General features: G+C 40.5%; 1 protein-coding gene across 1 annotated transcript in view; it reads left to right on the top strand.

Moving 5' to 3' along the window:
* The window catches only part of KDSR (3-ketodihydrosphingosine reductase), a 35,412-nt gene extending 9,502 nt beyond the window's left edge, over positions 1 to 25,910 (top strand). The window contains exons 4-10 of the mRNA XM_063077307.1: positions 1,682 to 1,747; positions 1,941 to 2,036; positions 7,669 to 7,860; positions 13,133 to 13,216; positions 17,077 to 17,160; positions 19,944 to 20,045; positions 24,875 to 25,910. Of these exons, the coding sequence (XP_062933377.1) occupies positions 1,682 to 1,747; positions 1,941 to 2,036; positions 7,669 to 7,860; positions 13,133 to 13,216; positions 17,077 to 17,160; positions 19,944 to 20,045; positions 24,875 to 24,994 (744 nt within the window). The 3' untranslated portion in view covers positions 24,995 to 25,910. The remainder of the gene's footprint in view (positions 1 to 1,681; positions 1,748 to 1,940; positions 2,037 to 7,668; positions 7,861 to 13,132; positions 13,217 to 17,076; positions 17,161 to 19,943; positions 20,046 to 24,874) is intronic.
* The last annotated feature ends 1,685 nt before the right edge of the window (positions 25,911 to 27,595 follow it).

Raw genomic sequence — 27,595 nt, 5'->3', positions numbered from 1 at the left:
ATATGTTACAGCCAAGGGCAACCCCTCTAATCTGGAACATTGCAGGTTATGTTTGTGAAGGGGGCTGTTTCCTCTTCTTAAGAATTTAGATCATTAGGACCAGGTTCTCTCTTGCATTGAATTAAACTTCCTACCTGCTGTATCACATCTTAAGGCAGTGGGTGTCTTTTCGCTCAGCACTCTGGCATGGCTTCTTAGAGCTGGAGAGAAGCTTGGTCATCATTCGCTTCTGATGCCCTTATCTGCAGGAGAGGCCACCGCTCCCTTCTCAGGTTCTGCTCAGCCAGTAAGTGAAGAGCCAGTGTTGGAGCCCAGGCTTCACAAATGCAGTGCGGTTCCTTGCAGCACAGCACAGTGCCTTGGCCTTGTCCCTCTGCGTGGTGCATATTGTTTTCGTGTGGATGTGCCGCCCGTACACTCGTGTACTGTCTCCCCGTTAGCTGGGGAGCCAATCTCAAAAGGGAAGAATTTATGGAAAGGCTAAGAGATAGAGAACGCCTTTCTGCTTCTTGCAACAACTTCCTTTTGGCACATAGAACATCCCTATATTATGGTGTAAGCTCTGGATTTGAAAAACACTACCCTAAAAGGAAATTTAAATCAGTAGCCCATTATTCATCCCTATTACAACTCTGAACTTCTATTTCATACATTTCTGTTAAAGTAAGTACGTAAGTATGTGCTTTTTGCCCCCTTTTTTTCTTCCTTTCCTTTCTTTTTTCTTTTCAAAGTCTAAATGAAATTGTTTTCTGTGTAAGCACAGGCCGAGCTCTTACCCACCACCACGCTGTGCTGTGAAGCCCTGAGCCTGGCCGGGTTTGTACTGGGTGGACTCTAGGGTCTGCTTGGGGACCCCTTGCATAGAGAATCTGTGAGTGGCCTGGTCGGTTCCAGAGACAAGGATTTCCAGCACAACTCAGAATGTGACTTGGCTCCTAGCTCAGCTCCTGCAGGCCAAGGATGACCCTCAGCCTTCCTTGTCAGATAATGTCCCATGGTCCACTTGGGCTGTCCCTTGACTCAGTCTCCAAGCATGGGCCCAAATTGAGTGACTTCTGGAAGTAGTGTTTGCTTATCTCTTTGTTTCACTTACCAACACTGAATCCTAATGGGGCAGTAATAGCCCTGAGACTGCTTCAGGGGGAGTATTTTTAAAAGCTTATTTATAAATTTGGTTTATTATTATTCTTTTTAAAAACTTTATTGAGATATAATTTTATACAACAAACCACACACATTTAAAGTGTCCAGCTTGATGGCTTTTGACAAATGTATTACTTGGGAAACACCACCACAATCCAGATAGGGGACATTTCCGTCACTCCCTGAAGTCCGCCCGTGCCCTTCTGTAGCCCATCCCATCCTCCTCTTCTGTCTGCAGGTGACACCTGGTCTGCTTTCTGTCACTATAAATTGGTGACATTTAAAAAGGAGTATATTTACATTTCTTAAAGCATTCTTTGGAGTTTGCTTAACTCTGAAAACTACCAGAAAAATTAGACTCTACTAATTGCATTATCAGCAGATTTTAAACACTGTAATCTTTACATTCAAAGTTGGAATGTAATTGGAAAAAATTCTCTGTTGGAAAAAATTGCTTCTAACTAAAAAAAAAAAAATCTTTAGAAAAATAATTTCAAAACCTGCGTGTCTTTGATCATTTTCTTTTTCTTTTTAACAGGTGGTGCTTTGTATATCAGTTGATATCTCTCAAGACTATAAACAAGTAGAGAATGTCATAAAACAAGTAAGAGGTTGGACTAATTGGAATTAATGCACTTGAATTTTGATTGGTTCTTACCATTTTGCTATGTGGGTTGGAATTGGCAAATCTTCCCTATAGGTTTAATAGTTTCATAGATTTTATTTATTAGCATTGATCTGCTGCTAAGTAATTTTTCTCTTCTCTTTTTAATGCCTGCTCTGATACGTTCTTCTAGGCACAGGAGAAACTGGGTCCAGTGGACATGCTCATCAACTGTGCAGGAATGTCACTGTCAGGAAAATTTGAAGATCTTGAAGTTAGTACTTTTGAAGTAAGTAAAAATGTTTGCTCACTGGGGTAGCCTGTATACGAAAAGTGGGACAAGCCATGGGTCAAGGCTTTAAGAATGAAATAGATGGATGCATTCAGATGTTCATAGAAGCTTGAGAAGACTAGAGGAAGGCCGAACAATGTTTTGGTCCCAGTGTCATGACCATCTAACCTTAAATGTTTAGACAATGGTAGAGCATGATGCTGGTAACACCAAGGTCAAGCAAGGGTTTGGATCCTTGACCCAGCCAGCAGCAAAGAAAAAAAAAAAAAAAAAGTTTAGAGAAGTCTCTAAACCTCAGTTTTCTCAGCTGTAAAATGGGAATGATATTTCTAATCTGATACAGATTACTGCAATGATTTGCTGAGTTTGTATGTTCAAGAGAACACTTTGTAAACCAAGAGTTGTTGGATATTCATGTCAAGTATCAGTATTATTAACAATGAGAAACCAAAAAAGCTGAAGGATAGACTTGTTAGAGTTCTATAATCAATATAAAAAGATACTTCAGCTTATTTATGTTTTTATTTTTATTTATTTATTTATTTTATTTTTATTTAATCAAAATTGATTATACGTATTTTGGAGGTTCAATATTGAGATATGTTGATCAAATCAATATTACTAGCATATATATTGTTGCAAATCATAATTATTCTTTATGCCCCTTGTCCAATTTCTCCCCATCCCCCTCTCCCTCCCCCCTCCCCTCTCTAATTACCCTAGATTTCTTCTCTCCTTCTGAAAGCATGTTTACTCTGTTAATTTGTTGCTTAGATGATCTGTCCAATGATGAGAGGTGTGATCAGTTCCTCCAATATTATCATAGAGCAGATGCTTCTTCTGTCACTCTGAAATGGGCTTTGTGGAGAGAGATATCCTCTTCTTTTCTTTATCTCTGCTGGTGACTCTCCTTGTATCAATGCACTCCAGTGGCTGGCAGACTATCTGTGTGGTTGTTGTGGTGTCTAGCCACTTTCGCAGCAGCCATGGTTATTGTGGTGGCTATGGTGGGCCACCCACATGGAGGTGATGTTTTTGGCATGCTCCTTGGTGCTGGCAGTGTGCCTGGTTGTGGGGAGTGTCTGGTCCTCGGCTACATGCCTCAGGTTCCCAGGTGGGCCCTGAGGTGCTGGTGTGGTGTGCCAGGTTGTGGGTGGGGGATCCAGTCCTCAGATCCATGCCTTGGGTCCCAGGGCAGGGCCCCAAGGCACTGGCAGTGTGCCTGGATGTGGGAGGGGGTCCAGTCCCCAGCTCCAAGCCTCAGTGTGAGTGGTGCTGGCGGTGTGAGTGGTTGTTGGTGGGGGTCCATCCCCAGCTCCATGCCTCATGTCCGCTGGTGGGCCCCAAGGCACTGGAGGTGTGCCTGGGCTGGAACTAATTTTTTGTCCTTTGCTTACTTCTAAAATGGGAGAACTTCCTGTGGGAGCCATTACTTGAGCTGTGTGGTTGAGTTAAATTGCTGCTTTGCTGCTGTTTCCCTAGGGAAGGCTTTTTGTGCAGCTCAGGGTTTAATGGTTGACCTTATAGGTACTTCCAGCTCTCCAGAGACCTGGTACACCTGCACTGTGTAGAAACTCTGATCTGGGCCTAAGTTTTTTCATCAAACTGCACCCCATGCAATTCTGCATTCCCAACCAGTCTCCTCTGCGTGGTCCTACACTGACTGGGGGGTGGATTGGCTGTCCTTGCTGTGTCCGTGTTCTCCCAGTGGGCCTGTCTCCCCTACCACCCATGCTCCAAACACTTCCCATGGGACGGGCCCTGCGCTGGTCTCTTGCGATGACTCACTGGCCTCTGTATGACTCCCGTTTTTCAGCTGTTCTGGCTCCTCACTCCTGCGTGGGTCCACGGGAGCGCTATTAGTGGTCTTGCTTTCCTGGGGGCCACCAAGGGCCTCTTCTCCCCTGCCGCCTCCAAGTAACTCTATTGGAAGGGCACAGCTACAGCTTCTGCCAGCTCCTGCTCCATGTACTCAGCAGCTCCAGCCTTAAAGCAGCCGTGGCCTGAAATGCTCCAAGCAGTTTTTTCTTTCTCTCATCGTGGTTTCTCCCACCTTCATGAACTCTGTATGTCTCTCCTCCTCTTCCCCTGAGCTCCAGTGGCCCCAGCTTGGCTGATGTTACATTTTTATAGTTGTAAATTGGTTGATTTGTGGGAGAGAGTGACACTGGGGACCGTCTATTCTGCCATCTTGACCAGAACTCCTATGTTTTTATGTTTAAACAGGTTTGCCAAAGAACCTCTCTTAATAATTTATTTCAGCACTAAAGAAATGGACATTAGATTTGAAGTCTTTTTTAAGTGCAAAACATTTTTGAATTGGCAGTGAGTGGATGTTTTGTGGAGGTGTCTGATTGTGAAGGAGAATAGAAGCAACTAAGTGTATAATACCAGGTGAACGTGTGTGGGTATCAGTGACAAGGATAAAATGTGAAGCAGGAGAGATGAGAGTAGACATAAAGTATCTATATGGCATGAGGCATGTTGAAAGTCCCCATGGTTGGACAGAGCTTGGCAGATTCCAGGATTGACTTGGAGGCCTGTCTGGGAAGAGCTTCCTGAGTGATTGGTAGCTGGGTAAGGAGTTTGGGTATTAGTCCCGCAAGTGATACCTTAGCCGACAACAGAAAACTGAATGCTAAGCAGGAAACAGAGAAACTAAAAGCAGGACTGAAGCACAGAACCCCACAAAGGCTCAAGTAGCACCAAGTATTTCTGGAGCAGGGGTAAGGAGTGGGTGGGCACAGGGCTGAAAGACAAGAGTATGAACTAAAAGTCTTTAAAAAGCAGTCAGCAGTTGGCCAGTTGCATGGTGCTGATAACACCAAGGTCCAGATTTTGATCCCTGTCCTGGCCAGCCACCAAAAGAAACAGTCAGGTAGAAACAGCTCAAATGTTCATCAACGATGGACGGATGAACGAAATGTGGTATATACACGCATGGAATATTACCAACCTATAAAAAATGATGAAGCACTGATACGTGCTAGAGTGTGGACGAGCCTCAAAAACATTATGCCAAGTTTGGCCAGCCTGTGGCTCACTTGGGAGAGTGTGGTGCTGATAACACCAAGGCCATAGGTTCGGATCCCTATGTAGGGATGGCCGGTTAGCTCACTTGGGAGAGCGTGGTGCTGACACCACCCAGTCAAGGATTAAGATCCCCTTACCGGTCATCTTTGTAAAATAAAATTTAAAAACATTATGCCAAGTAAAAGAAGCCAGACACAGAAGGGCACATATACAATTCCATCTGTACAAAACACGACAGTATACAGACTGGTGGTTGCTAGAGACTGGGGGAAGTGGGGGTGAAATGGGAGCAACTGCTTAACAGGTGTGGGTTTCCCTTTGGGGTGACAAAAATGTTCTGGAACTAGATAGAAGTGTTGGTTGCACAACATTGTGAATGTGCTAAATGTCCCTGAATTGTTCACTTTGAAATGGTTAATTTTATGTTATATGAATTTTACCTCAACTGAAAAAAAAAAAAAATTGATGTAGAATAATGATGACCAAAAAAAAGGATGACTTTTCCCTTTCTACAGAGCACATCTGTGCCCCTCATTTAGCCTGGCAGGAGACTGGAGGTTTAGTTTCTAGAACGAGTAAGTCTAGATAAAGTGAGAGGTTTAAGGGAAAGTCTGTCTAGACACTGAACACTGAGACTCTAACTCTCTTCCCCAACTTCACACTTGCAACATTGTGAACAGGCATATATTTCCGAGACAGGAGACTAGAAGACTCTTCTCCTAGGCTTCTGAGCAACCCCAAAGAAAAGACCCACAGATACTGACATTGAAATAGATATGGCCCAAATAATCACCCTACAGAAGGGCGCACAGGCACAGAATGGAACTCCCAACCAGGGCTTTAGTGCCCCTTTCTTAAATGTGAAAACACTGCTAAGGATCACCAGGCATAATGTTTTTGAGGCTCGTCTACACTCTAGCACGTATCAGTGCTTCATTACTTTTTACAGGTTGGTAATATTCCATGCATGTATATACCACATTTCATTCATCCGTCCATCGTTGATGAACATTTGAGCTGTTTCTACCTGACTGTTTCTTTTGGTGGCTGGCCAGGACAGAGATCAAAATCTGGACCTTGGTGTTATCAACACCATGCTCTGGCCAACTGCTGACTGTTTTTTAAAGACTTTTAGTTCGTACTCCTGTCTTTCAGCCCTGTGCCCACCCACCCCTTACCCCTGCCCCAGAAATACTTGATGCTACTTGAGCCTTTGGGGGGTTCTGTGCTTCAGTCCTGCTTTTAGTTTCTCTGCTTTCTGCTTAGCATTCAGTTTTCTGTTGTCTGCTAAGGTATCACTCGTCATTCTGTACTTCAGCTTCCAAAATATCATTGCTATTCCTATTTTCTTTGTTCTTGTGGGTTCTTTCCTTAAAAATAAATCTCTATATTGAGATTTTAGTGGGGTCTCTAAAGGGAACTGAGATAAATACTTGGGTTCAGTGTGCTATCTTTTTTCAAATACATTTTTAGAATAATCAAAACAATGTATTGATCTTAAAATATATTTTAGGAGAAAAATGGGAATGCATCCTAACACTTACAATTTTCTGTATTTCCTTGGTTTTGCACCTGTGCATGTGTACTTCTATTTAATATTTACAGTACTTACAGTCACAGTGTAAATATAGTCTGCCTTTTACTTTTCTTAAACTTACAGTATAAATATTTCCCTGTCATTCCCAGTGTTTCTGGTCATCCTTTTCAAAAATTACCCAATATTCAAATGAGTTACTGCATCACGATTGACTTAAAGTTCCCTAGTTGAAGTGTTTAGTTTTACAGAATGATGGATCTAATATTTTTGCAAATATTTGAATATTTGAAACATTTTAATGCAAGTAATATAGAAATATTTCAATGCAAGTATTCTTAGATTTTCAAGTTAAAATTAAAGGTTTTAAAGAGTTCATAGGATGAGAGGAAAATATACTAATAGTACCTACGTGAGTTCTTACCCATCATAATATAAGCGCCAATGTGTATTGAGGGCTCACCGTGGGCCAGGGGCTGTGCTAGCGTTTAAGGTGAGTTTTCTCCTCAAATCCTTGCGGCAGCCCTCTGAGGTGGTGCCAATATTAATGTCGCTTTTTCAGCTGAGAAAATGAGTAGCATGTCTGACTTTCTTATTCTCATCAAATAGGAAGTAGATGATAGAGCCAAGGCTTGAAGCCAAATTCATACTGTTACTCACCATCCTGCTGTCTTTCTGGTCTTTCTTTAGCTTAGAACTAATAGGGCTGGAAATATTCAGAAGCTCTTTCCTAAAACTGTCTTTCAAAAAGCATCACGCGCAATGTGCAGTGTACCTTTTTATAAGAAGAAAACTAATTTTGACCAGTTTTCAGCAAAGACACAGCTGCTGTCCTTGCAAGGATGCACGACTAAATTGAAGTCAGTTTTGGGTGGTAGGTCCTGAGCATCACATTTGCAACATCATTTAATCATTTATTTATCAACAAATCTGTTCAGCCCCCTAGTCATTCGGGCTTCTATTGAAGAGCTTAAATCTGGAAAGCAGACAAAATTCCTGTTGAATGCAGTCTTCAGACTTTTGACCTTTTCACTCCTCGTGTGGCCTCTTTGTTCCCTGCAGAAATTAATGAGCATCAATTACCTGGGCAGCGTGTACCCTAGCCGAGCGGTGATCACCACCATGAAGGAGCGCCGGGTGGGCAGGATCGTCTTTGTGTCCTCTCAGGCGGGACAGTTGGGATTGTTCGGGTTCACGGCCTACTCTCCATCTAAGTTTGCTCTAAGGGGATTGGCCGAAGCTTTGCAGATGGAGGTAAAAATCATATTCATTTTTGAATCTATTCCTCTCAACTCAGCAATGTCTATTCCTCTTTAGTTTTGTAGCTGCTTTACACATGTTATTGTATGAAACTAGAGATACATAAGTTTGACAGTGAAAGAGAATTGGCTCAACCCTTTGTTGCAGTTAAAATGTTTCAGTGCATAAAGATTATTGTAGTTATAACAGAAGCAAAATGGTTATGGGGTTTTTGCTTGTTTAATTTAATATACAAAGTACTAGTAATATTTTCGTAGTATTTTGGTCTGATGCTGTGTGAGTATGTGTGAAGTTATTAATCAGATATTTTATTCTATAAAGATCCTTCTTTAACAAAAAGATCTGTCCTTGTGATGCATAATAAAATTACTATGTTTGAGGAAAGAGCTTGTTCAGCTACTGTCTAACTCTTAGGTTTTAGACAAGTCATTTAACTTGGTCTCAGTTTCCTCATCTGAATGGGGTTGGAATAAAAAAAAATCATTTGGCTCTTTTAATACTTATCTTTTCACATCTTAGAGAAATGTTGAGGAAAGTGAGTGATTTCTGATTTCATAGTTAATAGAACATTTTGTGGAAGAAGGGTGTAGGTAAGATTAGCATCAAAATAAGTGTTTGTCATGATGTGGACAACTTTATACCTCAGTGTGCAAAGTAGACTTGTGCATTATTGTCACATGGAGATGCTTAGAGAGCATCACATATATATCTGTCCAAAATCTTGTACTGGAAAGGTAAGGTAAATTCTTTCTATTGCAGTATGTTCTGAAATATAACACTACATCGTGGTGTTAAAATTCCAGAAGAGAATTCATTGTGGCCAAGCCCTTTTGTACTTAAGAGTGTGCTTTTGGGAATCCTGGTGAATGATTTAGATCAGGGATTGGCAAAATTTTTTCTGTAAAGGGTCAGATAATAAATATGTTTGCTTTGAGGTATAGAGGTATCTATCACAGCTGTTCACGTCTGCTGCGGTGGCAGGAAGGCAGCTGTAGTAGACAATATGTTAATGATCAAGTGGAATGTGTTCCAATAAAACTTTATAAAAATACGCAGAGACCAGATTTGGCTCACGAGCCATAGTTTGCTGACCCTTGTTTAGAAGATCCCTAGAAGAGACCTTGATGGTGTGTGACAGAGTGCCACACTGCTTAGATACTGGACAAGCGTTGCAGTGCAGATGAGTTGTTGGCTTAGTGACCGAGTCCTGATGTGCCACTAATAGACGATGATGCTGTTCTTGTACCAAAGGAACCAGCCACAGATATCACTGTTATTAACTGGCTTGATGCTCTTAAACAGTAACAGACATTATAATATGCTTAGCCAATAGGGCATGCATGGCTGTGAAATGTCAAACAAGAATACTGGTATTTCTGTGGCAGTTTTTACTTTGAAGAGTCCTTTTGTGAGTAACCATTTTATTTTTATCAAATTTTGTTAAGTGTGTGAGGTGGATATGGTTATGCTACCTTACAGATAATAAACTGAGTTTTCAACACAATCCATGAATTGCTCTAAGTCACATAGTTACTTAGTGACAGAAATAGTAACAAGGCCCAGGCCTTTGACTCCAAGTCTGCTGATCTTTTTGCAGCAGGTGATGTGTCTGAAATTCAGGTTAGAAGTTGCTGGATTCATCGGGCTGGTTGCCTCAGGCCTGCACGTTGGTCTTAGAATCCACGTAGGTGAAGGGGTGTTTTGGAGACAAAGCATCTGCTCATGAGGGCTTTTTGTCCCTCCGTCTTGTCTTGCAGAGCTACGTCAGGATTCACTAATGTAGGGCAAAGTGTATAATCCGGGTGGCCTGGTTCCATTTCAGGTAGAATGAAGGTGCTACTAAAGGAGAGGGAAAAGAGAGTTGCTAGTGCAGAAAGAGTCCCCTCAGCTTCTTTGTGACAAGTGTGATTCATACACTGCAGGGAGCTGGCCTGGGCCTGCAAGTCTGCTGGGCGTCCGTCCATATTTGGACTCCATTAAATATGTCCTCACCTAAAAAATAAAATAAATATACACTATGAAAAATAGGTGTGGGGAAAAATAAATTCAGTTATCAAATTTTATTTTTCTCAAAGTAGGACTTGAATCAAACCAGTGGTTCTTTTCCTATGAATTTATAGCAGTGTGTTTTTGAAACCGGGGTAATTTGATCAAGGTGGCTGTATTTTCTGTGAATGCAACCTTGTGTAACTGCTCAAACTCTAAATACTTTTGATGTTACTTTTTGGCTTAATTAACATTTAAGTCTTCCTGGCTACCTCCCCTTGCTTCCAAACTAAGCAAGGACCCTGGAAATGTTGTAGGGACAATGAGTAATTTTGAAAGAATGCTTTGTCAGCATTTTGGGGGTCTTTTTTCTTATGCAGTCTTTTAGGTACAAATAAATCATTTAAAGATTTTAAAAGTTAATCTCTTTGAAAAGCAGACTTCTAAGGTGGGTTATAGCCAAAGATGTGGTAGGAAAGACCAAGCAAAAAACCAAAAAAAAAAAAACAGGTGTTCTCCCTTCTGTTGCTCTTATCCCAATCATCCTTTCTCCCCAGTCTCTTCCCACTACAGTCTGAAGGTAAGTTAAAGCTTAAATTCTGGAGGTTCATGTAAACAGCTATAATTTCTCCAGCCCCCATATCTTTGTTTTGATAGAATGAGGAACAGCACTCCTAGGTGGGATTGTGATAATGAATCCACTCTTGAGCAAGTGGTTGCAGTTGGTTGTCTCTCTGATTGAGGCTGAGGCCAGGTAGAAGGGAGAAAGGGATCATAGGGTGGGATTGGGGCAGAGCGAGAGGACCGAGAATGATCAGAGAACAGAGACAAGGAGAAACAGACAGGGGCTAGGAAGAGGGGAGTCAGTTAGTGAAGACCTGCAAAGTATTCCCAGAAAAAGCAGTGACCTCAGGGAGTCATCATTGTCTTACCAACAAGGGAAGCCAAACTACTCTCGTTTCCTTTCTTGATAGAGTTATGAGATGAATAGATTAAAGGAAGTTATAGTTTAGTGTATTCATACTTTGGCAAATTATTTGACCAAGAGTTTCAGAAGACCAGAAGCTCCATGAGGGCAGAGGTTAGGTCTGTTTTGTTCACATTCATATGCTTTGTTCTTAGAATGATATTGGCACATAGTTGTAATTCAATACATGTTCAATGGATCAATAAATAAAAGATGGCATAAATGGTTAAGTTACTAGCCACTGGAGGTATCCAACCACAAGAGTCATTTGACTTGATGGTTGTAGAGAGAATACCAGCCCAGGAAGGGATTACACTGGTTTCTCTTAACCCCAACAGTTGCATTCCTACCCCATGAGAAAGCTGTGCTGAAAAGCTCTGTTTTAACCTTTGGCAATTCATCCATGACCTTGAGTTTGAGGAACACTGCTTTGAAATACTGTCTTACATTCGTTTAGGTACCACGGTCTTTACTGTGGGCGAGGGGGCCAGAGAAGCTGACAGAACAGTCAGCTTTGGTCTTTGTGTGGGTTGGCTAATGACCACTTACTGGCTTATTTGTGTTGTTTTCTCTGTCTACGCACAACAGAGGACAGGGCTATGAGAGACAAGTTTTTTAAGTCACTATCTCAAAAACAAGTGGAGAGAAATTGCTTGCTCATCATCCTCACTGCCTGGCCCCAATCCAGAGCTGTTCGTGAGCCTATCTGGGCCGTGAAGCCACATGCCTGTTGATGCTGAGTGAATGGGTTCTCTCACGCCCTGGTTGCCCTGGAACATAGCCGACAAAGACATCTTCCTTTTGCTGCCTCACTTTTCAGGAAGGCTGGCCAGGATCTGCTTGCACACTTCCACATGCTTCTCGACCCTTGCTGTTCCCCGCACAGGCTTCGGGACTATGCTACACAGAGGGAACTAAGTAGAAAAAGTTAAGGCACACGTTAAGGCAGTACCCAGGGATACACTTAGAGACTGTTGCATTAGACAGCGGTATGGTCAGTTTTCAGCCCAGGGTATGTATTCTTCTGAAGATTTGCAGTGGCCAGCCTTGCTATCAGCTGCCTCTCCACTTCCAAACCCCCTAGGTGTTTTCGGGGACTAAAGAGTGAGCCAGTAGCAAATAAAAATCATGGCAAAGAGCTTTTGATTGTATGAAACATTGCTCTTAGAGTCTCTAATTATCAGGGCAACATACAAGTGTTTAGCAGGGCTGATGCTGAGCAGAGTCTTTAGGAAGGGTGTGTCTTGGCTGGCCAGCAAAAGAATCTACTGTACTTGTTGGGAAAATATTTATGAGTGGGAGAGTTAAGTGTGGACGGATGGTGGTGAGATACACAGAGTAAGATGGATTTCACATGAGGCAAGGGAATTGTAAACAAAAGCTGGGTGGGGTGGGGTGGGGGAGGAGTTTCTAAATGCAAATACAGATTGAGTTGTCCACAGGACGTGTTTGGCTGGTCTGACTGGGGGTTCCACCCAGTGGGAAACTCCTTGGAGGAAGAAGTGACTCCTGACCTCCTAATGGGCAGGGGCTGGTTGCACAGGGAATCCTTGAATAAGCAACCTTCTCAAGGGGTTGATCTAGACCTAGACCTGGGTATGGGGGTATGAGAAGGGCATAGGGAAGGGATTTTAATGATCATAACGTATCTTGAAGGTGAAATCCCCACAAGAGTATCAGATACCAGCCTGAAGGGAAAACAAATTTGCAATCCGGTTTGTAAGGAGCAGACTGATCGCATTGCTTGAAAAAGTGCCTGAGTGGTGTGCAGTGTATGGGGAAAAATGAATAGGCTTTTTTTTTTTTTTGTAAAAGATGAACGGTGAGGGGATCTTAACCCTTGACTTGGTGTTGTCAGCACCACACTCTCCGAAGTGAGCCAACCGGCCATCCCTATATAGGGATCTGAACCCGTGGCCTTGGTGTTATCAGCACCACACTCTACCAAGTGAGCCACAGGCCGGCCCTGAATAGACTTTTTTTAAAAACACTGTCTTCTGTTTTCATTGGATAGCTCCCAGGCCCTGTGCCTGGTCAGCGGGAGCAGAAGACACTGAAAAGGAGGCGATTTGCCATACCTTAGGGTCAGCTGTTTTCTGGGGTAGAGGTTAGGGCGAGCTTCTTGCCTTCATTTCTCATCATCCACGAGGAGAGGGGTTCCCTGATGTGGTTGGTTTCAGTTCTCCACTTGCAGAATCACCCTGTTGGCCTTCCCCCGTTTCAAAAACCAGAGCAGGCAATGCAGGTTGGTAACGGAGGATGCAAACTTGTATCTTGTTTACTGAAGGTGCAAACGTTGTTTTTACAATGCAGGTGAAGCCGTATAATGTCTATGTCACAGTTGCCTACCCGCCAGACACAGACACCCCTGGGTTTGCCAAAGAAAATGAAACAAAGGTCAGTATTCCTTCTACCTGTCCCACTTTCAGTCTTAAATATTGTAAACCTCTTTTTTGCTTTTCTTTCTACTCTTCAGCTCACAGTCATGTTTGCCAGTCAACCGTGTTTATTATCTGTTGGGTACAGTGCTGAGCTGGTAACTGACGACCTCCCTGAGGTCCTCCGAGGCAGACCTTCCTTTCCTTCCTCTCTGCCCCCTTTTTTAAGATTTAAGTTAATTTTTAGCAGATTTTTATCAAAGTAATATGTCACAGAGTTTTAGAGGTCCAACGTCAGTCCTTGCCACATCTTTCCACTTCCCCAGAGGCAGCCATTTATCTAAGCTAACATGTTCATACTGTGATTTCTTTCTTTTAAGATTTAGAAATTATTTATTGACTTTCTGCTGTGGAAGATAAAATTTATGACTCATATCTATTCCCACTGTCTATGTACCGCCCCCTCTCTTTGGTTAAACCAGACTCAGTGTTTGTATTAATATGACTTTATAAGTATTATTCACACCTGAGTCATTCTATAATGGCATTTTCTGTCTTGCTTTTTTATTTACTTAGCTTTGTATGTATCTATAACTAATTCAATCCTAGATTCAGACAGAACTGAAAATGTCCTTTTGATCCATTTGAACACATCAGGTATTCTGTTAGTTTCCTTTTTTTCCCCTTAAAGACATTTCTTCTGAACCCTCCATATTCCTGGTCCAATCCAGCTCTGCCACTCAGCGGTCATCTAAGTACTTGTCAGTACTTATTTACCATCATGCTGCAGGTTCCCTTTTCCCTTGTTGGATCCAGTATTTTCCACATTTTTGGTTTATTAGCTTGCTTTGGTGGAGCTGTACTCCAGGAAAGGGCACATCAGAGGTAACATATTTTTAGAACATGTGTGTCTGAAAATGCCTTTATTTTCCATTTATTCTTGATGGATTGTTTTGTTGGATACAGAATACTAGGTTGGAAATAAGGTTTCCTCAGATTTTTGTGGACATTTCTCCATTAACTTCAAGCTTCTAGAGTTTCTATTGGTTATTTAATGCCATTTTGATTCCCAGCCTTTTGCATAGAATGTATTTTTCTATTTATTTTTGAAAGCTTTTTATTCCTGTCTTTATTTAATGTATTTTGGTGTAAAGTCTTCTTGTTTTATATGATAGACACTCAAATGAGCTCTTTTATTTTGTCAACTCATGAACTTTGGTTCCGAGATGTTTTATTATATTCCTTGATCATTTCTTTCCATCCAGGTTATTTCAAGTATTCATTTTTTCTGGAGCTTCTATTATTCAGATGTTGGCCTATCTGGACTGACTCTAATTTCCTTCTCTTTTCTCTGTCTTTTTGTTCCACTTTCTAGTTTTATTAACTTTATCTATTAACTTTCCTGTTGAAATTCTTATTTTGCTGAGTTATATAAAAATTCTTTCAGATCTCTTTTCTCTGAATATATTAAAAAGTTTTTCCTATAGCTTCTTGCCTTGTTGCATGGATTTTATATTTCATCTTATTTCTAAGGATATTCATTCTAGGCTTTTGGTCTTGTTTTGTTTTTATTGTTTATTTCTTTATTTGAAGTTTCTTTGTGTTTTGTATTTTTTATTTCATCTGAGTTTTTTTTTTTTTTTTTTTTTCTCTCTCTGTTGTTTTAGTCTTTCCTAAAATATCTGGTGATCTTTGTTATTCATATTAAGAATGAGGCACTAAAATGCCATTTGTAAGCTTTGGCTTCTCAACTGTTCGCTATACCATAGGATGATCAGGAAGGAAGCAACCATTCATCAGAAGACTCTCATATGTCATCATCTGCTCACCATTTCTCATGGCTTGATCAGTTTCCCCAGTGAGGAATCATGTACTCTCCTGCCTTTGGGATAGCAACACCTGCTCTCTGCATTTTGAGACCCAGGCACGACAGGAGAGCTGGGAAACTCAATGCCAGCTTTTTCTTAATTTTTGTTTCCAGCATGGTACCTCAGAACTGCTCATAGTGGTGGCTGGTATTTTAGAATTAGGAGTCTCTGATTAGGAAGCTGATAATCATCTGCCATTGTAAGGAAGATGATTTGGGTCTTCATAGCACTTATCACAACTGGACTTGTACATTATATAAAATGACTGCCAGTCATGCTGAGCTGAATGTAAGCTTTGCACTTCGTTCAATAGAACATCCGTTTGCCTTGACACACAGTAGTTGCTCTCAGAGTAAATGAACAAGTAAAGTGGGAAGAATGGAATTAATTGGGACTTACCACCTTGAATTGTAGTTGATTTTACTTTTAGATCTTTAGATTTTTGTTTTCTTCTCTGTTGTAGTAATACTCTGTAATTGTGAATCTTCACAGCTAAAAAATTGGCATTTATGCTCCATAGACTATATATTTGCAAAAAGATGTTTATGATTTAGAAGATTTTTTCTTCCTATTTTTTTCTCTTTGGCTCTGCCTCTTAAAATTACTACTATTTCAAAGAAGTAAATTTAATCCAAATGTCTTGTCTTAGAATAAGCAGAGATCTGCTAAGCAGATTTGCAACATTTGGTAAGCAGTTTTTTAGTTTGAAGCCAAAGCCGACGAAGGGTGGTGATTTCCCTGTTAAAATTTGATTCTGATGTTGTTTAAGTTGGTATTTTTTCTTACAGTGAAATGTCCGTAAATAAAATTCTGCACTGATCTGTGGGCCCTTTAGGGGGTGCCCTGATGTTTTAAAATCTCCTTTGTGAGTATCTAGCATAGTTATGCCAACCTGGTGGTGTGGAAGAGTGAATGGTGGCTCTTGCAAAAGGGCCTTTCTCTTAATTCAGGTCCATCAAGAAATACTTGACTCTTCTGAAATGCTTTGCTTTTCTATTTTAAGAACGTATGTTCTGGCTTTTATTTTGTTTAATTTTTTCAAGCCTACGTGGTAAATAAAACTTACAGTCTCTGCAGTTTAAGGCTTTAGTTTGAAACTTCTCATTGAAAGTCCCATTTAAAGAATTCTTGAGCACATATATGCAAGGCACCAGCCACAAAGAGGAGTGAAAGATAAATGGGAAAAAAAGACCCCACCCATGAGAAACTTAGGAGGTAAAATGCAAATCCAAAAGTAGCTATAATGTAAGAGTATATTAGGGCAGAAATGTTCAAATAAGAGAGAGGGAGTAATCACTGCCAGGTAAGAATTCAGAAAAGGCATTTTGAGCTAGTTAGGAGCTGGGATGGACTTTAGCCACCTCTTGAAGGACAAAAGGGCCAAGATTTGGGGTTTGAAGCACCAGCCCCATAACCAGCACACAGCCAAACTAGGCACCACCCAGTGCTGTCTTGCAAGTAGCTCCTGATCTTTCAGCCTCCTATCTCTTTGCCACCTCTGCAGGTCCTTTAAGAAACGGGGGCTGGGCTAGGGCTCTCCCTGCCCAGCCCCCCAGCTCTGTCGCTGGGCGTCAGTCCTCTCTGCTGGCCTGGGAGTATGGTCAGAATGGAGATGCTGGTCATGGGTCAGACTTGCTCAGGGTACATGGTCTGTGTAAACACCTCTGGTCAGGGGTCTGGACAGCACTGAGGAGTCCAGGAGGGGGTCTTTCTGAATGTGTATCCAGTGATGTGTTCTCACTCTGGCTTTGAAGTCATCATTGGAGCTGAGACCCCACGCGTCCTACAGAGACTGGCAAGGGCATCTTTGTCTTGCTTCAGCTACTGGGCTGGACTTTACACAATAACCAGGTAGAAACTGATGTAGAACCCAGATGGACTTTATTCTAAAAATGAGAATCAGCTCAAAGGTAGAAAATTGGAATTATTTGTAAATCAGGGGGCTGTAAGAATTATTTGTTAATGTAATGGGCAATAATGGTATTGATATATACATTTTTCCCACTTTTAGCCTTTGGAGACTCGACTTATTTCAGAGACCACATCTGTTTGCAAACCAGAACAGGTGGCCAAACAAATTGTTAAAGATGCCATAGTAAGTAAAATCCTTGTTTTGTCTATACTTTTTGTTGTTGTAGTACTGTATGAGGGGACTTTAACAATAAAGTTAAAAGATATATGAATCTTTCCATGGATTTTCAAAGTCCCCTCTGTGAGGAAAATAGATAGTTTGGTCAGGTTCCCTGGACTCAGGTCTGGTTGGGGGTGGTGCAGCACATATCTTTGTAAACAAGTTGTATGTGGGTGAAGTTATGTGCAAGTGAACCCATGTATCTTTTTGGTTTGCTGCTATTGTGTGTTCTTTGTGAAGCAGTGCTGGCAGGCAGAGCTCGCATCTAAAAATAGAGCATGTTTACTCTGCTGGCAGCTGTTCAGTTTTCCTTTGGCCTTTGCCAGTAGCAGTTGAGTTTTGGAGTTTCTCTTTGGACTGCCTAGGTATTAGATGTGTGTGTGCTGAATAAAGACTATTCTTTCTTCAACCAAGGCTCCAAGGACCTTTTTGCCTGCTACCTATCTCATAGACCTGCGTGTGAAGGGTTTGTGAATGGGCTCGAGAGGTCTGTGAGTTCCAGACCCCGTCCTAGCTCTACACCCTTATATGTCTGAAAAGATGTTTATCTGAGGACTTATTTCAAAACATAAATTATTATAACTTTTTAGTATGTTAGGTTCATTTTATCTAATATTGTACTTTTCTCCCCTTAGTTTTTTGATTCTGTAATAATTAGTAGTCTGCTAGAAACTAATTATTTATCTTAATCTTCAGAATAGATTTACCAGTAGGAATGTCTGGGAACTCTGGTTCTTTAAAAAGAAAATGACTTATCTATGATGTGTGAATAATATATACTATGTACTATATACAGCTTATTGCCTTTTTTCTTTTCCACAGTGGTTATAGTTTTAGATTATTTTAGGTACCTATTGCCAGGTTCATTGATTAAGGGTTTTTTTTCCCCTGTTCCTACTTCTGGTATCATTTCCCCAAAAGTTACCTGATAAGCAAGTGCAACCAGCCCACTGTCATCCTCGCTCATGTGCTTTCCCACTGAGTTTACTTGGAATCAAAAATAGTATCTTTAGAAACCAGGTGATGTTCTTTAGAAGGAGAACATATGTGCCGTGTGCTTTTTGACAACATTCCTCTTGACCCACATGCATAAAAATATACCTTTATGAGGGATATCTGTCAATTGTAGGCCACACTGAATTCAGAAAATCTCTGGAGGTGTCAGCCCACTGTAGGACAGCCTTGAAGTAGTGAGTCCTGTTCTATCAGGTGGAACTGAGCAGCATAAAAGAAATATTGAACTTTATTAAAGTATATGCAGGTTGGAAGAACTTTGCCTCGATTGCATTAAAAGCCATGGGATGATGGCTTACGTGGCTTGGGTGGGGCTTGGCTTTTTCTGCTTATCTCAAGTCAAAGCACATGCACTCTGCGTTTTTAACGATCCTAAACAGCTCTTCATATGTTGGCAGGATTCATATAGTCTGGTGGTTTTCAAACTTTTTCTTCTCTTGACCACTTTACACTCCTACAGATTGTTGACAACCCCAGAAAACTGTGCTCACATGCATTAGCTATGTTCATCAATATTTGCCATGTTAGAAATTGAAACTGTGTAATTTAAAAATATTTATTTATTAATCCATCTACAATAATAATAAACCCAGTGCATTCTAATGTGACTTTTTTTTTACAAAAATAATTGTTTTTCAAAACAAAAATTCAGTGAAAAGAGTGGCATCATTTCACATTTTCATCAGTCTCTTTCAAGTCTGCATTAGAAGGAGACAGCTGGATTCTTGTAGCTGCCTCTGTGCTCCATCTGTTGTAATATGTTCTTTTGATTGAAGGATATGAGAAAAATCCAGCCTTTCACAGGTATGTAGTCGGATTTTACTAGGCTTTTCAGATAATTATGGACATAATTTTCTTTTTTGATATTAAACCCAAACTTGACAAATGGTAGTTTCTTAAAGTTTAGCTGCAGTGTGGAATTGGAAACCGCATCAATGAACTTTTTGTTCTGTTACATTAAAATCCATTGGTCTGTCCTGCACTTTGAATGAATCTTTTACCCATTCATGATTTTGTAACATTATGCATTAGTCATTTGGAAAATATGGGTTCACTGAGTTACCAAAAAAAGTTAATTCAGAAATATCACTGCTGATCTTATCATGAGAGCATGTGTTGGGAAGCTAACAATCTCATGATGGTGGATTCAGGTTTTCACAGTTATTAATTTTTCCTTGAGAGCTCAGATTTTAACATTGAGCACAAATATTGCCAGTTATTTTCCTTGAAGCGACAGGCTCACATCATTTGTTTTCCACAAGTCTGCCGCACACCCAAGTCTAAATAACCACAGGTTGCCTGTCAGTGGTTCTGTCACATAAAAATGGTGTTCCGTGAAGAAGCGGCAGGTTCAGGTCTTGGCTCACACGGTTGCTCGAGGGCTTTTTTCAAGGCAGCTGTCATCCTTTGGAATACGACACAGCAGAAATGCTTTGTGTATACTCATATTTCTTATTTATCACACGGAGTATCAAGAGGACATGTCCTCAAGGGTTGCTATTTAATAAAACGATTAATTTTACCACTTTATCAAGGGCATCTTTAAGCAACATTGATGTTTTGAAATTTAAAAAAAAATTTTTTAAGTTGTATTTTCTCTCTTTGTGTATTTATTAATTACTGCAAGTGCGTGTGGCAGTGATGATGACAATGACTACAAATCCAGTTTGGCAAGAACCCTGTGTTCTGTGTTACTACGATTCCCTGTTTCTTTCCCCTTCCTTTTCTTTTAGCAAGGAAATTTTAATAGTTCCATTGGCTCAGATGGGTACATGCTCTCGGCCCTGACCTGTGGGATGGCTCCCGTGACTTCCATTACTGAAGGGCTCCAGCAGGTAAGCTCTACCTAGGCCAGCAGTCAGACAGACAGACACACAGATAGGTGGACAAGACAAAAAGTGCCTCTCCTCAGACCTCGCTGAGAAAAGGCTAAGGGAAGACTAGTAACTTTATTTGAGAATGTGAAGAATTTTTATTGAGCTATCAAGTTTTTCTCTTCCTCTACAAAGGATGAGTAAATAGGAAATAGGTTAAAGACATAACTCAAGGAATTCAGACTGGGAAAAAGTCTGTGTTTTGAAAAGTGGAATTCCCCTCTGTCTAGAGTAGTTTAGGGATGGCCTTGCCTAAAAGTACTGGGATATCGTCTAGAAAACCTTTTCTAAGTGAGTCAAGTTATAAATAGCTAAGTTTAGGGAGATATAATTCAAGGATTAAACATAGTTCCTGCCCTTATGGAATCCATAGTTTCATCCAAGACACACAAAAGTTAGTTGTTCATTGATGTGCTGGGGTCTGTGTTTGTCTGGAGAATCCAATGTAAGGCAACTTGTCTACCCTCAGGGTACTTACAGTCTGGTGGGAGAGACTGATGAAAAGTGATAGCAGTGCAATGTCATGTGATAAGAGTTGGAATAGAGGGATTGCTCTGGAAAGGCAAAGCCATGGGATGGTTTATAACAAAGTACTACATTCTATGCAGTAGACCATGTTCAGACTAATGCAAATGACTTAGTTGTTGGTCTCTCCTAAGCCCTCTTTTCTTACTCTGTAACAGACTCACTATCTTGTCATTCTCTCTTAGAGGTAGACACTTTGTTAGAGTGACAGGTCCATGTCTCTCTTGTTTGCCCTGGTACCCTCGCAGCCAGCACCTGGTGCTCAGTAGGAGCTCTAGAACGCCTGAGTTGAATGCATATGTGTGAATCTGCGCATTCTCTGTGGGCGATCCTTTTCCTTCTCAGGACTCCTCCTCTGCGAATGATGCCAAGTCTAAAACTCCAGCCCATAACTCTTTCCTGAATTCCAGTTCTATATAAATTTCTTTTAGACATTTTCCCTGGGAAGTGAATAGATATCTCCAATTCAACATGCCCCAAGTAAAACTTTGTATTTCCCTGACATCCTTCTGCCTGCCCCCACCCAACCCACTCCTCCTCCTGGGACTGTGCCCGTGACTGACTGGTACTTATGTTCTCTCTGGTGGTCCTATGCTCCTGCCCCTCATGTCAGAGACTAGGTCCCTCTTTTGTCACTCTGTTCATCAGACCCGTTCCCTCTTCTGCAGCCCTGCTGCTGCTCCCAGGGTTCAGGCCTGGGTCACTGCCATAGGCTCCTTGCCGGAGTCGTACACTTTGTGACCAGAGGTTGTAAATTGGGGTCCCACGGGCTTGTGAAGCATTTCATTTGGTCCATCTGTTATGAGTGTGTGTGTTTAAATAAAATAGTTTAAAAATTAGATTTTACATAAAAAAATCCAGATTTCAGACTTTTCTTGGAAAATTAGAAGGTCTAGCAGTACAAGGACTGCATTCTCACCTGGCAGTAATCGGCGGGGACAGGTGGCAGCTGCTCCCATTGAACAGAGAACAACCCCCCACCCTCCAGTCACAGTTGGTCTACAGTACCTTATCTAGGCCCCTGGGTACATCTGAGTGTGTCGTCACATTTTCTGCACTGGTTTTTCTAAATTGCAGGTCTGTCTGTCATAAAAAGCTCAGTGCCTCTTAGCACCATCAGGATAAAGCTTAAATCCCATTGCATGACACAAGACCTCTGACCTCCTACCCCACTTACCTTTCTAGCCTGTTTTCTTTCTTTCCCTAGCCCTCCTCTTCCTTCTGGAACTTTCTCTATGTCCTTCCATCCCCAGCTTTCCTATGTCTGGCCAACTTCTAATTTTCCTTCGGGTCTCACTTTAAACCTTGCTTTTTCTAGAAAACTCTAGGACTGGGTTCAGTGCTCTGTGGATATAAGGAAAAAAAACAGTGTTTTTTCTATTCTTTCACTCAAGAATCAACACAGAAGACTTCTGTGACCTCTGGTCACCAAGAAGTATGTAGGGATTTCTCCCCACGAACAACCAATCGATCAATTTTGCAGTTTCGGCTTCCTGCAGACACCAGCTGGTTGTCTTCTAATCCAGTTAAATTCTGACACTATCTAGCTGGAGATAACATCAGATCCCATAGGTTGAAGGCTGAATTCCACGTGACTGTCCCCCACTTCAGACGCCAATTGCAATAGGTTGTCACCTATACTTCTGTCCGATCAGTTGTGAATTGGGGTTTCCATGACTCCCTCCTCAGTTTCAATTAATTTGCTAGGATCGCTCACAGAACTTGGGGAAACACTTAGGTTTACCGGTTTATATATTATAAAGGATATTGCAAAGGATACAGATGAAGAGATCCATAGGGCCAGGTATGGGGAAGGGGCTTGGAGCTTACTTCCCTCCATAGCTGGGTGTGCGACCCTCCAGGAACTTCCATGTGTTCAAGCTACCTGGAAGTTCTCTGAACCCTGTCCTTTAAGGGTGTTTTTTGTTTGTTTGTTTGTTTGTTTTAAAAAGATGACTGGTAAGGAGATCTTAACCCTTGACTTGGTGGTGTCAGCACCACACTCTCCCAAGTGAGCTAACCAGCCATCCCTATATCGGGATCCAAACCCTTGGCCTTGGTGTTATTAGCACCACACTCTCCCAAGTGAGCCACGGGCCGGCCCTCCTTTTGGGTTTTTATGGAGGCACCATGATGTAGGCATCATTGATTAAATCATTGGCCACTGGTGATCAATTCAACCTTCAGCCCCTCTCCCCTCCCCAGAGGTTAGGGGGTGGAGCTAAAAGTCCCAATCCTCTAATCCTGTTTTGGTCTTTCTGGTGACCAGCCTCCATCCTGGACCTACCTAGTGGCTGCCAGCCACCACTCAACTTATTAGCATAAAAGAAAAAGTATTACTTTGGAGATTCCAAAGATTTTAGGAGTTGTATGCCAGGAAGTGAGGACTGAGACCAAATATTTCACAACATCACTAATGCCTTGTATTTACCGCTATTTTAGCACTTTTTTATGCTGTATTATAGTGACCTTTTCTTGAGGTTTTTTCTTCCCTTTAGTTTGCTGTGCTTTTTGTGTGTGGTTTTTTCTTTAAAAAAAATAATAGATGTTAGGGATGGCTGGTTAGCTCAGTTGGTTAGAGCATGGTGTTATAACACCAAGGTCAATGGTTTAGATCCCCATACTGGCAAGATGCCAAAATATTTTTTAAAAATAGACTGTTTTTTTAGAACAGTTTTAGCTTTATAGAAAACTTGAGCAGAATGTACGGAGAGTTCCCATATACCCTTTCTTCCTACCCCTCGTTCCTTATTATTAACATCTTGCATTAGTGTTGTGCATTTGTTACAATCAATGAGCCAGTACTGATACATTATTATTATTAACTAAAGTCCCCAGTTCGCACTAGGGTTCACTCCTGGTGTTGTATGGGTTTTGACAAATGCATGTCATGTATCTACCATTACAATATCATGCAGAATAATTTCCTGACCCTAAAAATCCCCTGGACTCACCTTTTCATCCCTCCCCAGCACCCCTGGCAACCATTGATCTTTTTACTGCCTCCATAGTTTGGCCTTTTCCACCTTCCCTTTGGTTTTTACATTTTTCAAAGTTTTCCTTGCACCCGTTCAGAGTGAAATAGCTTCAAGTCTTGTTGTGGAAAAGAGTGGTCTCTCCATTTACCTCCACCACAGCAGCCTTCTCAGAAGCAGTCACTCCCTGTTCTTTCAGCAGAACCTTTTGGTATTTACCTCTCTCTCTGCAGATTATATACCTTCATTGTTACTTCCACTCTGTTTCTCAGTTTGGGCATCAGGTTTTTGCCTTCTATGGTGGAGGATGAGGACTTAGCTCTCCTGCATGCCCTCCTCTCCGGCTGACGTCCACCTTTCCTGTATCCCCACCCTCATTTTGTTAATATATTGGCTATATTATCATTTTTGCTAAATCGGTATTTGAGATGATCATTAGTCTGACTATTTAAATGCTATTCACAGCTGAATATCAAATACATATGACATATGTGAGAATTGTGTTTCCTTTCTTGTGTGACTTTTTGTCTTTCCTGGAGTTATTATTTGCCTTTTTCTATGCGTTATTTATGTATTATTAATTCAATCTTTGGTTGTTTACCTCTTCTAGTAATTTTCTGAAAAAAGGGTGCCTAGGAGGCAAATTTTTTGAGACCTTGACTATTTGAAAATGTTTCTTTCTCCTTTTCTTTATAGTTTTATGCCTTTTCAAAAATTCCATTTAGTGTTGTTTAGTGGGTCTTTTAGAGGAAAGAGTGAAAATAAGTGGATATGGTTAATTGCGGTCTTAACCCTGAAATAGTAATTGCCTTTTTACTTGATTTTCTTTCCAATTATTGAGTAAGCACATAGAGAGCAGGAACTGGGTCTTTCTCACCACGGTATTCTCAGCATCTAGCAGAGGTCTCACTTTTGTGCTCGGAACATAAATCTTAAATCAAAAAAGCCTTGATTGTAGTTTGGATGTTTGGGATACTGGAGTGGATCTTCCCTAGCTATTACAGCCCTAAGGCTACTAAGAATACCTATTTTGTTCTGTGTATGGAATTTATTGATTGTACAGATATTTTGTTGTTCTCTCTCTGGTAGGCCCTCTGCTATGCAGTGGGACAGAGCACACGTATTCTGTTCTTGGGGCTCACTGACATTTACACAGTTTTCATTATACTTATCCTTGGAGCAGACTAGAAGATGTGTCATAGAAGTTATTTATTAGAGACCTAAATACCTTGAAATGAACTATTGTGTTGTACTGTTGGATGAGCTAAAAGTTCTGTCTTTATTTTGCAGGTGGTCACCATGGGTCTTTTCCGCATTATTGCTTTGTTTTACCTTGGAAGTTTTGATAGCATAGTTCGTCGTGGCATGATGCAGAGAACAAAATCTGAAACTGCAGACAAAACTGACTGATTCTTATCCCTTGGAAAAAGACTGTTTCCAAATAATTTGAACAGCTTGCTGCTAAATGGGACCCAGTTTTTGGCCTAGAGACATACTTATGTTTTGTTTGTTTTTGAATATGTGAGATTGGACCAGTGCTCTTCAGAAATCTGTCTAAAAGCAAGGGGATAGAAGTTCAACTCCAGACAATATTAATAATACTATGCAAATATGGAATAGGAGACCAATAGGGCTCGGAAGTGGAGAAGTGATGGTATGAGAACTAATAGCATGTGAACAGGGTAAGAACAGAATTCCAGAACAATAATTTAAACTTTTTTTCTATTTATTCTTTTTCCCCCTATATAGATAAAGTTCCAGAAATGTACTTTATGGCACATAAGAAGTCTTGAGGAATTTTTTTTAACTTTCCATGAAAGGCAGTTTATGGGTTTCTGGGGCTTTTCTTCTTTTCTTTTTAGCTTGGTGTATTTTATTCAAGATGACTTTCACACATTGCCAGGGAGTCTGAATGTCGCTAACACCTCTGTGTTGTACTCAGGACTCACTCTGCTGCTGGTAGAAACTGGCTTCTCTCTCTCTTTGATCCCATAAAGCTACACAGGAGATGGGAGAGGGCAAGGCTGCAGAAGGTAAGGAGATACATATTTCCCAGTAGGAAAAACAATGCTTTCTTGTCTTCTTCAGACTTGAACACTTATGGAACTTTTCATTTTTTGTTCATGGGGAAAGGCAAACTCCTTATGTTTTCTGAAGGTAAATAAAATCTTAGAAGCCTAAAAGTTTACAATTTCTTTTAAATAGCCATGATAACCCAAAGTTCACCTGTTCCATTTTAGTGTCTGCTTATTCTTCCCATCTCTTCCTTTGCAATTCTGTGTATACTGCTATAATATTTTTGTAAAAAAGAAAGAAAAGAAAAAAAATACCAGCTAAATTTTTTTGGCTTGACTTTTAAAATTAATTCATGAATTTGTTAAAACAGAAAAAAATTTAAAAATGTGACATTCTTCTCCTTGTAGCATATATGTAGCTTTTAGGAAAGGATGATGACCATATATTTAAATTTTACTCATTAAGAACAAATAGACAAGGATGATTTTGAAGATACTTGGTTTTGAAATGAAATGTTCCCCTTTTCTTTCTATGACTCTCCCACTGACATGAGAACATCATCCTTATACCATGTGTTAACGAAGCCCATTCATCCCCCAAACTATACAGCCCTGGAAATCTTCTTGGCCCCATGAATGTTGTTTCCAGGTTACAGGATCTATTGTTCATTTAGTGGATTTCTACAGCAAGTGCCTATGACAAGTTTTAGCCAATACTCCCTGTTCCATCTTGTTCGTTGTACATGCTCCTCTGACTTAAAGATAGTTTCCTTCACCTTGATGTTGTGTCCTGTCCTTGCCTATACTTGAATAGTAGCGCATTCAGTTCACTTTGGTGAGAAGAGACCTCTGCTTTTGAAGAAGAAACTTTTTTAATGTTTAAAAAAATAAAACCTACGAAAGATTGACGACCTAAAAATTAGAGCAAACCTTTCTTGCTCTTGAGTTTTTAAAGTTCTTGACTTTAAAATGACTTAATTTTTAAATAATAAGATGTTTAATGACTTTAATCCGTAGTATCTTTTTATCAAGATCTGAGAATGACATATTTTAAACACTGATAAATATAGAAGAAATAATTATTTAATATATAAATTGCTTAGAATGACTTCATTACAATTTTCAGGGTGGATTGATGCCAAATGGTTTCAGAAGTTTTTCAGTCTTATATAGCCAAAGTTTGCAAGCTGTGTTGAGTCACATTGGGCAGCTACGAAAACGGAATAATGGCTGTATTTTCCTAATTTGCAGAAAACAATTCCATTAATATCTGAACGTTTCTCAATTTTCTTTTCTCATAAATGTCCCTTGAGTGTTGGCACCTTCTACTGCTGGTCTGTATTAAAATATAGTCCAAGATGGTGTCTGATTTAATGAAATTAACTATTTAACAATAATTATTTCAATATACATTTTTAAGAATTATCCTCATAGACAGTACTGTCACCTCCAGGTAATCTACTGTCTGAACAAATTTAAGAGCCCTCGTTCTGTGGTGGGAGATATTATCCCTAACACAGTTTAAGCTCAGGCAGGAGAACAGACTTGTAGAGATCAGTGTCAGGAATCAGCTTCTTTGTCAGGGATGTTAAAGGTCCACAGTCCCGTACCCAAAAGCTTTGAAAACTATGTTTGTTTTTCTAAATTTAATGCCATATTCATTTAATAGCCAAACCTGACTTGAACTGATGTGAAATGATTGTAGTTTTTATTTATATCATTCCTCCTGACTCTTCGTTACTTTCCACCTGAAGAAATATCAGTGGGTTTGATTATAGGCATTGCCCCAGACTCGGTGGAGGTGTTTTGTAATATCCAATAAATGCCCCATATTACCTTCTTAAATCCAAAAACTTAGGAATTCTGTAACACATCTGGCCCGAAGGGTTTTGGGTAAGGGATTGTAGACATTTAAGCAGCATCATACAATGGTCTGACTTCATCCAAAACATGAAAATATTACAAGGTACATTAAAATCTTTTTTGGTTCAATTCT

Source organism: Cynocephalus volans, chromosome 13 (assembly GCF_027409185.1).
Source record: "Cynocephalus volans isolate mCynVol1 chromosome 13, mCynVol1.pri, whole genome shotgun sequence".
In the NCBI taxonomy this organism is placed as follows: domain Eukaryota; kingdom Metazoa; phylum Chordata; class Mammalia; order Dermoptera; family Cynocephalidae; genus Cynocephalus; species Cynocephalus volans.
Note: the sequence above shows the minus strand (reverse complement) of the source record. Positions and strands in the feature narration are given on the sequence as shown.